Genomic DNA, 13,103 nt, shown 5'->3' with positions numbered 1-13,103 from the left:
GGTCAGTCTGCTCAAGTAATGAAGTATGGTTGCTAGGTTGGCCTGAATGGTTGCTAGGGTGTTGCTATGTGGTTGCTAAGGTGTACAGATTTAAAAACCTGTAGGTTCTGTCAGAAATGAGGTTTAATGGGAACGTTAGATGTCGGTGACACTAGTTTGCATTAGTTACATGAGCTAAGAATGAACAACACTTCTACAGCATTTATTAATCTTAGTTCATATTAATTTCAACATTTACTAATACATTATTAAAATCAAAGGTTGTATTTGTTAGCTTTAGTTGCTGCACTGTGAACTAACATTAACGAAGATTAATAGATACTGTAACACATGCTGATTTCTGAATGAACATCTTGTGTGATCTGGGTCAGCGAGATCAACATCAGGGCCGTAAAACACACACACACTTCATGTTTACAGACACACACGTGAGGAAGAGCCTGGACACACACACACACACACACACACACACACACACACACACTCACTCACACACTCTCACTCACTCACTCACTCACTCACTCACTCACTCACACACACACACACACTCACTCACACACACACACTCACTCACTCACTCACTCACTCACTCACTCACACACACACACACAAACACACACACACACACGCACACACACGTCACACTGTTTGAGCGGCAAATCACTTTATTACCGTGAGATTAACAAAACATCCGAACAGATCAACATTATGAAGATGTGTGTGTGTGTGTGTGTGTGTGTGTGTGTGTGTGTGTGTGTGTGTGTGAGTGAGTGAGTGAGTGAGTGAGTGAGTGAGTGTGTGTGTGTGTGTGTGAGTGAGTGAGTGTGTGTGTGTGTGTGTGTGTGTGTGTGTGTGTGTGTGTGTGTGTGTGTGTGTGTGTGTGTGTGTGTGTGTGTGTGTGTGTGTGTAAATCGACACTTCTCTGTCTGACAGTTACATCATCATCATTTGTATTTATGCTAAATGACTGGATGCCACTCATTCAAATATTTTTTTTAATAAACAATGATATATATACTGTATATAATATAACAAATTCATAAAATATAAAAATATGTATTAAAACATTTTAAACACACACACACACACACACACACACACACACACACACACACACACACACACACACACACACACACATATATATATATATACACACAAAATATTCCAAATAACTAGATGCCAAAAATGATTTACATAATATGACATTTTTAAAATAAAATAACAAATAAAACTGTATATAATCAATATATGTAATGAATGTATGATATATATATATATATATATATATAGCTATATAATATTTTGATTAAATATATTTAAAATATGCTAAATAACTGGATGTCTCTTATTAAATTAATACACATACATGCAAAATAACTGGATGCCAATCTTTGAATTAAACGTAATAATCCTGCACGAAATGTGCAATTCACACTTTCACACACTCATGTTTTTAACACAAGTGTGAATACGCAGTGTGTGTTTTTCTCCGCAAACAGAGCCCGCGTCACGTGACTAATGGATAACTGGCCTGTGTCGATCGTGTCACTTCCAAAATATTGACCGGAAATTAAATTATTAACAAATAATCACAAACCAGATGCAATCTAGAGGCTTACGTTTGGATGAAAACACTGTCGAGTGTGTTCTCTAGGCGTGTGTGAGATAATAATGTGTGTGTGGGCCGCTGATCTACATGGATTTTACTTGGAAGTTGAAGGGGAGAAGGCGGGAAAATCCCTGCATACTTATGCAAATCAGCTGGATGAGATCATCGTGGGAGAGACAGGATGTAGGCGGAGCTTCGCGTCACATGGGCAACAGCAATAACGCATTACAGCGCGTGTGCATCAAAGTATAGTCTGAACTTCATATATAAAATAGGAAAAATCTCCAAAAATGCATTTATTTAATTCAAGCACTTCAAGCACTCTTGCTAGATTAAAACAAATGTTGTGATGATGTGATGACAGCATGAGTAAATAAAGGAAGACAGTCATTATGAATAAGTCATGAAACACAATAGAGGGAGAAATACCGAGGTAGTAAATCACTCAACAGATTGTCATTCAGTTTGACAAATTTGACACTTTTGTTGTTGTTGTTGTTAATGCCTTAATTAACTAGTTGATGTCACAAAGAAGATATTTTATTTGGGTACTGTTAGAGAAAATGTACATTTATGAATAAAATATTTTGCCAATACAATAAATACATTTCCTATATATTCTATTTTATAATTACAATGAAAAGAATAAGAAATTACATCACCCAATGTTAAATCAATGTCTAATTTTAGTTCATGATCACCGTCTCGATCCTGACCCGGTTAGTCACGTGACTGTGGCGTCTAACATTGTTTAAATTAATTATTTCAGTTACTGGACATCAATCATTCAGGAGAAACACCCAAACACACCAACAATCCTGCCAATATATATATATATATATACATTATGATTAAAAAAGATTTGTTCTTCTGGACTTTCTATTCATCAAAGAATCCTGAAATAAAAATGTAAATAACAGTTTTCAACACTTATAATATTCATAAATGTTTCTTGATCCTCATATTAGAGTGATTTCTGAAGGATCATGTGACACTGAAGACTGGAGTAATGATGCTGAGAATGACAGGAATAAATTACACTTAAAAATATATTACAATAGAAACCAGTTATTTTAAATTATCATAATATTTAACAATATCACTGTTTTTTTTTTCTTCTTCTTGTATTTTTAATCAAATAAATGCAGCTTTAGTGAGCAGAAGAGACTTTAAAACATTAAAAATCTTACAGATCCAAAACTTTTCACTGGTGTGTGTGTGTGTGTGTATATATACATGCTCCAGTTTCACTTGGCATAAACATCATAATCATAATCATCGTTCACACTGACCATCACACTTTCCAGAGAACTGTGGAAGAATGTTGCGTTGAAAAATAGAAACAAGACTCGACAGGAGTTTGAGAAATGCAGTGAACACACACACACACGCTCTTATCTGAAGCATGTCATTAATCATCTCCACACACACTCTCTGCAGTTTAACACACATCGCTTCTCTTCAGGGGTCGCGTACATCGGATCGGGAACGCTCCTTTCGGCAGCGCGAGGCCCGTTCACACCGAGGACTATAACGATAAAGATATAGTTCTAAATATCGTTATCGTAAATATATAAAGGAATAGCAGAGTTCACGCCACAACTATAATGATATCGTTAAATAAACTTTCAGAAAAAATTTTTCCAGCTGATGAACGATAAAAACATTGACAGCCAATCAGAATCCATCCTGCTTTAAAGAGCTCAAGAGTTTAAAGCGGCAAACGACAAAACTGCAGCGCTTATAATAAACAAATATCGTGGATTGGTGTAAACACTGATTGTTATCGTTATAGTTATCGTCCGCTGGTGTGGATGCTAATATAGTTATCGTTATAGTTATCGTCCGCTGGTGTGAACACTAATATAGTTATCGTTATAGTTATCGTCCGCTGGTGTGAACACTAATATAGTTATCGTTATAGTTATCGTCCGCTGGTGTGAACACTAATATAGTTATCGTTATAGTTATCGTCCGCTGGTGTGAACACTAATATAGTTATCGTTATAGTTATCGTCCGCTGGTGTGGACACTAAATGTAGTTATCGTTATAGTTATCGTCTGCTGGTGTGAACACTAATATAGTTATCGTTATAGTTATCGTCCGCTGGTGTGAACACTAATATAGTTATCGTTATAGTTATCGTCCGCTGGTGTGAACACTAATATAGTTATCGTTATAGTTATCGTCCGCTGGTGTGAACACTAATATAGTTATCGTTATAGTTATCGTCCGCTGGTGTGAACACTAATATAGTTATCGTTATAGTTATCGTCCGCTGGTGTGGACACTAAATGTAGTTATCGTTATAGTTATCGTCCGCTGGTGTGGACACTAATGTAGTTATCGTTATAGTTATCGTCCGCTGGTGTGGACGCTAATGTAGTTATCGTTATAGTTATCGTCCGCTGGTGTGGATGCTAATATAGTTATCGTTATAGTTATCGTCCGCTGGTGTGAACACTAATATAGTTATCGTTATAGTTATCGTCAGCTGGTGTGAACACTAATATAGTTATCGTTATAGTTATCGTCCGCCGTTGTGAACACTAAAATAGTTATCATTATAGTTATCGTCAGCTGGTGTGAACACTAATATAGTTATCGTTATAGTTATCGTCTGATGGTGTGAACACTAAAATAGTTATCGTTATAGTTATCGTCCGCCGGTGTAAACACTAATATAGTTATCATTATAGTTATCGTCCGCTGGTGTGAACACTAATATAGTTATCGTTATAGTTATAGTTATCGTCCGCTGGTGTGAACACTGATATAGTTATCGTTATAGTTATCGTCCGCTGGTGTGAACACTAATATAGTTATCGTTATAGTTATCGTCCGCTGGTGTGAACACTAATATAGTTATCGTTATAGTTATCGTCCGCTGGTGTGAACACTAATATAGTTATCGTTATAGTTATCGTCCGCTGGTGTGAACACTAATATAGTTATCGTCCGCTGGTGTGGACACTAATATAGTTATCGTTATAGTTATCGTCCGCTGGTGTGAACACTAATATAGTTATCGTTATAGTTATCGTCCGCTGGTGTGAACACTGATATAGTTATCGTTATAGTTATCGTCCGCTGGTGTGAACACTAATATAGTTATCGTTATAGTTATCGTCCGTTGGTGTGAACACTAATATAGTTATCGTTATAGTTATCGTCCGCTGGTGTGAACACTAATATAGTTATCGTTATAGTTATCGTCCGCTGGTGTGAACACTAATATAGTTATCGCTATAGTTATCGTCCGCTGGTGTGAACACTAATATAGTTATCGTCCGCTGGTGTGGACACTAATATAGTTATCGTTATAGTTATCGTCCGCTGGTGTGAACACTAATATAGTTATCGTTATAGTTATCGTCCGCTGGTGTGGAGCTAATATAGTTATCGTCCGCTGGTGTGGACACTAATATAGTTATCGTTATAGTTATCGTCCGCTGGTGTGAACACTAATATAGTTATCGTTATAGTTATCGTCCGCTGGTGTGAACACTGATATAGTTATCGTTATAGTTATCGTCCGCTGGTGTGAACACTAATATAGTTATCGTTATAGTTATCGTCCGTTGGTGTGAACACTAATATAGTTATCGTTATAGTTATCGTCCGCTGGTGTGAACACTAATATAGTTATCGTTATAGTTATCGTCCGCTGGTGTGAACACTAATATAGTTATCGCTATAGTTATCGTCCGCTGGTGTGAACACTAATATAGTTATCGTCCGCTGGTGTGGACACTAATATAGTTATCGTTATAGTTATCGTCCGCTGGTGTGAACACTAATATAGTTATCGTTATAGTTATCGTCCGCTGGTGTGGAGCTAATATAGTTATCGTCCGCTGGTGTGGACACTAATATAGTTATCGTTATAGTTATCGTCCGCTGGTGTGAACACTAATATAGTTATCGTTATAGTTATCGTCCGCTGGTGTGGAGCTAATAATAGTTGTTCTTGCTGTAAATGGGCCTTTAGAAAGCAACTATAAAGCATTTAAATGACAACATTTTGAAATGACGATGCATGCAATTGTAAGTGTTTTAAAAACGTATTTTCTTGGTTATGTGAACGTTAAGGGAACATTTCATTGTATCATTCTTCAAACATTATGGGAACGTTCTGAAACAAGTAGTAACATTTAAAAAACGTTAGATGAACGTCCAACTGAAACATATCAGAAAAGTTTTTGTGCTAGCATTTGGAGAATATTATTGAAGACCCGATAACTTTGAACAAATGTTCTATTAACGTTTCTGGAGGAATGTTTGTTCATAAGTCAAGTCACCTATATATATATATATATATATATATATATAGCAATACAGTACAGTACAATACAGATTGTATCAAAACAGCTTTACAGAGATAACAGGAAAATAATGCAACAAAGTTTGTTTCCAGAAGAAAATTGCGTCATCGTCCACCTGAAGTAAGGCAGATCAATACTATACATAACTTTGAGAGAACCTGTTAGCAGGGCAATGACTGTAAGTTTACACCTTTCTCTCGGGCACGGCTTCTCAAAAACATTCTTGACCTGAATAATTATTGTCGGTAATTTCAGTTTAGACAACAGCTCTTTTAGGAGTGTACAGAGAATGTTAGTCATGCTAGTCACGGTTCTAACTGACAATCCACCTGATGTTTACAGTGCGCATAGTTTTGTGTATTGTTTTAAAAATGAAAATATAACAGTGCGCACACCTGAAACACGCCTTGAAATGAGGTTATGTGATGCACATGTTATTGTAAGCAAGCGCTCATAATCTCTGGGTGACTGGTCATACACACTAAAAACATGACAATGGTGTTAAGATCCCAGAGTGAAACTTCTGTTTTAAGTAACTAGTGATCAAGTCATCTGAGATGGTTTGGTGGATTCTAGCGTAAAATAAACCCGACCAGATTAGCCGTCTCCAATAACCGTAATTCCAGTGTAGTTTAAAGAGTTTTCGAGCTCATGAAAACTCTTTTCTGAGTGTTTTGTGCAGCTCTCACAGGTATTAAATGGTGTTTTATTTCAGACACATGAGATTTTCCAATTCAAACACTATTTACTGCTTTGAATTGGGACGACGGTTCTCTTGCTCGCTTGCCTCAGCTACATCTATTTGCATGTGGGTCCAAAATTCAAATGCAATGTGGCGTATATATGTGTGTATTTGAATGCCGGACATCTAAAAAACAGTCGCATTGTGCTCTAAAATGCAAAACTAAACCTGCTATGAAAAATGCGATTCAGTTCAAGCTAAGGTCGACTGCATCAAATGCGTCGTTTGGAAATTCTAGGCGTGAAAACCAAACCATAACACAAAAATTGGCATTTAGACTCATGTGTTTTTATTTTACAGTTTAAAGTCATCCTAAACATGTGCACAGTTAAATCACGTTTAAAACCGAGCGGCAATGTATTAAATAGCCGAATATTTTTTAAGTTTGCACGATTTGAAATGCCAAAAAAAGTCTAGTTTTGATAATGGAGACAGTCTTAGGTTTGTTAGTGGTGGTTAATGTGATTCTCTACACCTGTTTGAACTGCTTTTATACGTGCACTAAAAATCACCTGATTCAAACACATTTTTTTAGACTTCAAACGTCATGAAGATACGTGATGTTTTGGATATATTTTGGAGCCTCGCAGTAAAAAAAAACCTGCTGAATCATATGGCATGTGAGATCTTGATTTGCACTGATATTTGACCCGCATTTTTAACATGTTTATGCTGGACGGTTGAGACGCACAATAACTCAAGTAGCGTTTGTCTGTGCGAGCTGATGCATATATTCGTGTTGAAATTTATACAGAAGTGTCTCATTTCAACACACCTGTGATCTCTGATAACAAGACTTGAGCAAATATAAAGTAAATGTTGAAATAAGTTTGAGTGCAACGTAGTTAAAGAGGGTGAGGCACCAACTACAAGATAAACGCATCAAAAGAGAGTTTTCATTAGAAATTTTATTTTAGAAAAAGCTCATACAAAAGAAACAGCAAATATATGCCATACATAATAGTTATAGTATACAATCTGCGAGGGAATCCTCATACACATTATCCAGTGACTTAACAAATCACATAAAAAAATTGAGCAGAATCTTCAGTGATATATCTGATTTGCACTAGATTGACAAGTATTATGAAGAATATATTGTCCTTTTTACATACATGTGTGTACACAGCAAATGTGAACGTTACAAAACTTCAAACCACCGTCATGTTCTTCGGTCAGTCTACTCTGACAAACAGTTACGCATGAAACTTCATTTCCCAATACCAAAGAGGCTTTACAAAGCTTTACATTCTCTCACAGTTCAACCATTGTGTAGAACATGTGTTTACAGAGTCTTTAAGTGGTGTAGCGATACCATCTGATCCAGGCCACGCCCGCGTGCCAATCCAACCAGACAAGCCCCACTATACAATTTTTACCGGTTCATAAAACCTACTTTAGCCAAAACACTGGCTTACAGTTTCTGTGAAACCTTTTCCCTCTGGGAAGAGTGTGTTTCTAAAGCGAGGATCTTCAATCTTCAAGCCCATTAAGCCTGAGACCAAAACCTCTACGTTTGACTAGAAGCGACTCTCTCTTTAGTATCCGGTCTCCTCCACTCTCCAACCGGTGGAGTTCTTCCCGAACTTGTAGACGAGCCTACGTCCATCAACCCTCTCCAGAATCTCTCGCTTGTAGTAATACCTGTAGGAAAGAGCAAGAGTTTCAATTATTCCTCGATCCCAGACACAGAGACAAATCCCACCCTCCCCGAAACCCTTGATCCCAGGATTGAGTCCTTTACCTCATGGCTCTACTGAGCTTCTCGTACGTCATGCTGCTGTTCTTCTTCTTCTGCCCCCAAAGCTGAGCAACGGCTTCGGACTTGAGGAACTTGAATACGCCATCCCTTCTGTCCTCCCACTTCATCAGACCCTGGTTCTGCTCCGGATGAATCAGGATATCTCGGATAAACTCCCAAAGGTGGGTTCCTCTTGGAGCTGCAATTAAAGTCTTGTTAGACTCTTCTTACACTTGATCTCTGCATCAGGTCCCAGCAAGCAATATTGCGTTTAAAAGAAGTCTAAAAGCCGCCCCAACATGTTTGGATGGCTATTAGACGTCTGTTAAATGCAAAATTGCTTGCTGGGGTACGTCTTTAAATAGAGTTCTGCGTACTTACCATGTTTGCTCTTTTTGGACTGAATGAAGTGTTCGTATCCCTCATTATCCCTGGGCTTTGGAGGGCGTCCTCTACCTCTCTTCTGGTTCTTTCCAGGCTCTTGTTTTACAGTGACCTCTGTGGAAAAGGAAGCATTCAAATGTTAGACAACTACCTCTTGGATCATTCAGGGTTCTGTCACTTCATCATCCCAGCTATCGATGGCTCCTCGAGAACCACCTTCCTGCAGAGTTTAGAGTTTAGTTTCAACCTGTCTTTAACTGTCAGGTAATCCCGAAGACCTTGATTAGCTGGTTCAGGTGTGTTTGACTAGCCTCTGCAGGTTGATAGGCCTTGAGGAGCGAGGTTGAGCTTCGAAGGAACTTACTTGAGCTAACGGAGAAAGGTATCTCTGAGTATTCAGGGTCTGAATCGCTGCTGCTGCTGGACTCGGGGGAGCTCGGGTTCAGGAAGCTGCCTGAAAAGGACGAAAACAAAGAGTTTAGACTTCAGGATGTTCTTTGAAAGAGTTAATTGTTCATGCGAGTTTAGTGGAGATGCGTACCTGCGTGGGAACTCTGGAAACTCTCGGTTAGGGAGTCATATCCGTGATCGCTCTCTGGAGTCAGCTGGTTGGTGTACTCATCGAAGTAACTGTATTTTGTCTCTGAATTGTCTGCGGAAACAGAATTACTTTATTATTTCCAGTTCGGGCAAGTTGGTACTGCTCACTATGGATTGGGTTTAAAGGTCAGAAAGTGGACTCACCAGTTGGGATTGAGGTTTGGACCACCACGGTTTCCAGCAGAGGTCCGAGGTTTGGTCCATGCATGAAGGGAAACTGGTCATGAAGGATGTTTTCCAGTATATCTAATTCAGATTCACTTAGAACGGTGTTGTCAGACAAGTCATTAGCTGTAGATACAAGCAAATCAAGGGTGTTAATGCATTCCCAAGGGGTACAACTTCCAAAAAAAAGGGTTCGGTTAAACAAGTCACTCACCATGTCTGGCTTTTAGGTTCTCTAGATTCTGGTGAAGCCGTTCACCAAACCTCTGTCCAAACATGCCCATCAATGTTTCTTTAGACATGGCGCACAATGTGAGCCCATCCATGTCGCAGTAGCTCATATTCAGCCGACTTGCATCAAACCGGCCCTCCTCCACGTGAAAGCCGATCCACTCCAGAACATTCTGCCTTGTCCACATTTGCGGGTTGACCTGGTCCCAGGGGCCTGCCGGAGAACAGGTTTAAAAGTACGTTTAGATTCATTCACACCTGCACAGGTGATTCGGTCACAGATCTAACAATAGAAGAACACTGTCTCCAGGGTTTGGCGCTTCTGTTGTGTGTTTAACTATCTGTAGTGTTGACACCCCCCCGTAGGGTTTTTGATCACAGTGTCAACACTGCCGAAAGCCCGTAAAGAAAGCATTCCTGCGCGCCAAGTTAAACATTGCCCGGGTTAATGATTTTAAGAGTCAGAAACTGAAGTCAGACAGCAGGGAGGAGAGATTATCGGCATGTCTGGGCTTTGGTTGAGTGATGGGAAGCATCCCGTAACATTAGTCAAGTCAAGTCACCTTCATTTATACAGCGCTTTTAACAATATGGACTGTTTCAAAACAGCTTTACAGTGACAATAGGAGATTACAGTAACAGAGGCTTTACAGCAGCTCTAGGATAAAGGTATTGTCCAGCTAAAGTTAGTTTCGATTGATTCACTTCCGTTGCAAAGATCATTAGTTATTAACTTAGAATAGGGATGTCAAGAACTTACCCATTGTGTTGCTGTTGTTGAAGTTGATCTCTGAGAGATGTGGTGTTCTGGTCATGCACAACAAGTGGTGTTGCGGCTCCGGGTACAAGTTGGCATTCGCGTTGTTGAGAATTAGACTGAGTTCGCTTGACGCCATTGTGAATTCTGCAAGATACAAAAAAATACAGATGTAACTTCATCCCGAACCGTGCAAAAATACAGTAGTCAACATTTGAAGTGAATCAAAACCTTTCATCAAACGTTATACATGAATTTTGAACAATACCCGTTCTTGTCTTCTTGAATTCAAAATTGCTTGTAACTTTTCAAAGGCAAGGTTACCTGTTGTGTTAGCCAGATGTAAGTTTGGTTTCCAGATAAAATCCCAGTGTAAGTGTTGGTTAAGGAATAATCCAGTCGCCTGTGTGTGTGTGTGTTCTGCTCAGTGTTGAGAGGATCTGAAGGGTTTGTGATGCACCTGCCGCCTCTAATATGCATTTATAGTGAGCTGGAGAGGCGTGTCCAGGTGAGCATGTTCTCCTGGGAGGGGGAATTCCAGCGAATATCTCTCTCCCTTTCTCGCTCGGCCACTCAACCCTTTTTCCTGACAATAGCTTTTCAGACCTTGATACATGAACTTGAAACATGACAGGGCAGCTAACATGCATTCAGAGATAAACGGGAGCAAATAATGTGTCGCTGGCACTCTTTACATGGCAATTCACACTCACACACACTCATACACTTACTCACTCACACACACTCATACACTTACTCACTCACACACACTCATACACTTACTCACTCACACACACACACTCATAAACACACACTCACTCATTCACACTCATAAACACACACTCACTCATCCACACAGACAGACACACTCATTCATTCACACTCACTCACACTCACTCATAAACACACACTCATAAACACACACTCACTCATACACACAGACAGAACACACACTCACTCATTCACACTCATAAACACTCACTCACTCATTCACACAGACATACGCACACACACACACACACACTCTCTCTCTCTCTCTCTCTCTCACACACACACACACACACACACACACTCTCTCTCTCTCACACACACACACACACACACTCTCTACTAGACCTGGAGGGATGAAGTCATTTCTGTCAATATTTACCGTCGCTGTATGTGTGTAACTTTATAACAGGTTTCGGTTTGCTGCAGGACTGGCTGGAGTGTGTGTGTGTGTGTGTGTTTGCTCTGTGTCTCGCACACGGCTGAGTGCTTTAGTAGTAGATGTAGGTGATGGTAAACACTGTTCTCTTGTTGTGGGTGAAGATCATGATGGCAGCGAGTGATGTTGTCTGAAGCAAATCATGTCTTTGTTCCATTTTTTTTTTTTTACTATGGTTCTGAGAATAAAACACACCATATATGAATGGTTATCATGTGCATGTTTGCACTTTTGTCTTTCCATTTTGACTCAATCCGTCACTAAAAATAGCAGTTGATCATGTGATGTATGTGATCCATATTTAGGTCTTTCCATCGCATTCCCCTCCTCTCATCTCTGCAGGCCTTTCCGTGTCGTCGACGTCACATGATGGAGAAACGAGGTCTTGGAATGCAAGTGAACGAGTTTGAGTGAATATGAATGAGCGGAGGCGTCTGTCACGTACACCTACACCTCTCTCTCCCTCTCTCTCTCTCTTTCTCTCTCTCTCCCTGTCTCTATCTCTCTCTCTCTCTCTCTCTCTCTCTCTCTCTCTCTCCCTCCCTCTCTTTCTCTCTCTCTCCCTGTCTCTATCTCTCTCTCTCCCTCTCTCTCTCTCTCTCCCTCTCTCTCTCTCTCTCTCCCTCTCTCTCTCTCTCTCTCTCCCTCTATCTCTCTCTCCCTCTATCTCTCTCTCTCTCTCTCTCTCTCTTTCCCTCTATCTCTCTCTCTCCCTCTCTCTCTCCCTCCCTCTCTCTCTCCCTCTATCTCTCTCTCTCTATCTATCTCTCTCTCCCTCTCTATCTCTCCCTCTATCTCTCTCTCTCCCTCTCTCTCCCTCTATCTCTCTCTCTCTATCTATCTCTCTCTCCCTCTCTCCCTCTATCTCTCTCTCTCTATCTATCTCTCTCTCCCTCTCTATCTCTCTCTCTCTCTCTCCCTCTATCTCTCTCTCTCCCTCTATCTCTCTCTCTCTCTCCCTCTCTCTCTCCCTCTATCTCTCTCTCCCTCTCTCTCTCCCTCTCTCTCTCTCTCTCTCTCTCTCTCTCTCTCTCTCTCTCTCTCTCTCTCTCTCTCTCTCTCTCACTTCCGGTGCGATTGGTGAGTGAGTGTGTGCGGAGCGGTGTGAGCGTGGTGCAGACTGATGTGAGTGAAGTTTTCTTTTTTCTCTCTCTTCTTTTTCTGCTTATTTTTCTTTATTTTATTAGTTTTGTTTTTTTTTGTTTTTGTTTTTGATGGTTGGTTGTTATTAGGTTTTTGTTAGTCTAGTTTGAGGGCCGTGTGTGATCCGTTTTTTGGAGGCATGTCGGCCCGTCAAACGCAGGGTTTGAGTTCACTCACGAGACGCCATGCGATTAA

The 13,103-nt window shown here is 39.9% G+C and overlaps 1 protein-coding gene and 2 long non-coding RNA genes across 3 annotated transcripts; all 3 read right to left on the bottom strand.

The window, feature by feature from the left end:
* Positions 1–4,893: 4,893 nt before the first annotated feature.
* LOC130072747 (uncharacterized) lies at positions 4,894–5,306 on the bottom strand. Its single transcript, XR_008804161.1, has 2 exons — positions 5,034–5,306; positions 4,894–5,003 (listed from the first exon to the last, which is right to left on the bottom strand). It is a non-coding gene; the product is annotated as an uncharacterized LOC130072747 (long non-coding RNA).
* A 35-nt stretch (positions 5,307–5,341) lies between these two features.
* On the bottom strand, positions 5,342–5,557 carry LOC130072746 (uncharacterized). Its single transcript, XR_008804160.1, has 2 exons — positions 5,482–5,557; positions 5,342–5,451 (listed from the first exon to the last, which is right to left on the bottom strand). It is a non-coding gene; the product is annotated as an uncharacterized LOC130072746 (long non-coding RNA).
* Positions 5,558–7,571: 2,014 nt separating this feature from the next.
* elf3 (E74-like factor 3 (ets domain transcription factor, epithelial-specific)) lies at positions 7,572–10,997 on the bottom strand. Its single transcript, XM_056237984.1, has 9 exons — positions 10,883–10,997; positions 10,562–10,705; positions 9,785–10,015; positions 9,550–9,696; positions 9,347–9,457; positions 9,170–9,259; positions 8,803–8,919; positions 8,425–8,620; positions 7,572–8,324 (listed from the first exon to the last, which is right to left on the bottom strand). The coding sequence occupies exons 2-9, from the start codon at positions 10,695–10,697 to the stop codon at positions 8,219–8,221; spliced, it is 1,134 nt and encodes a 377-aa protein (XP_056093959.1). The 5' UTR covers positions 10,698–10,705; positions 10,883–10,997; the 3' UTR covers positions 7,572–8,218.
* Positions 10,998–13,103: the final 2,106 nt, after the last annotated feature.

This window comes from Rhinichthys klamathensis, unplaced genomic scaffold (assembly GCF_029890125.1).
Source record: "Rhinichthys klamathensis goyatoka isolate OS25496 unplaced genomic scaffold, OSU_Roscu_1.1 h1tg000504l_1, whole genome shotgun sequence".
Taxonomy (NCBI): Eukaryota; Metazoa; Chordata; class Actinopteri; order Cypriniformes; family Leuciscidae; genus Rhinichthys; species Rhinichthys klamathensis.
Note: the sequence above shows the minus strand (reverse complement) of the source record. Positions and strands in the feature narration are given on the sequence as shown.

Excerpts from the sequence above, each read along its gene's own strand:
- elf3 (XM_056237984.1), bottom strand. The coding sequence starts at position 10,697 with ATGGCGTCAAGCGAACTCAGTCTAATTCTCAACAACGCGAATGCCAAC. Across the intron at positions 9,697-9,784 it reads GAACCTAAAAGCCAGACATG|CTAATGACTTGTCTGACAAC; the intron begins GTGAGTGACTTG and ends TTGTATCTACAG. Across the intron at positions 8,621-8,802 it reads GTCCAAAAAGAGCAAACATG|CTCCAAGAGGAACCCACCTT; the intron begins GTAAGTACGCAG and ends CTTTAATTGCAG.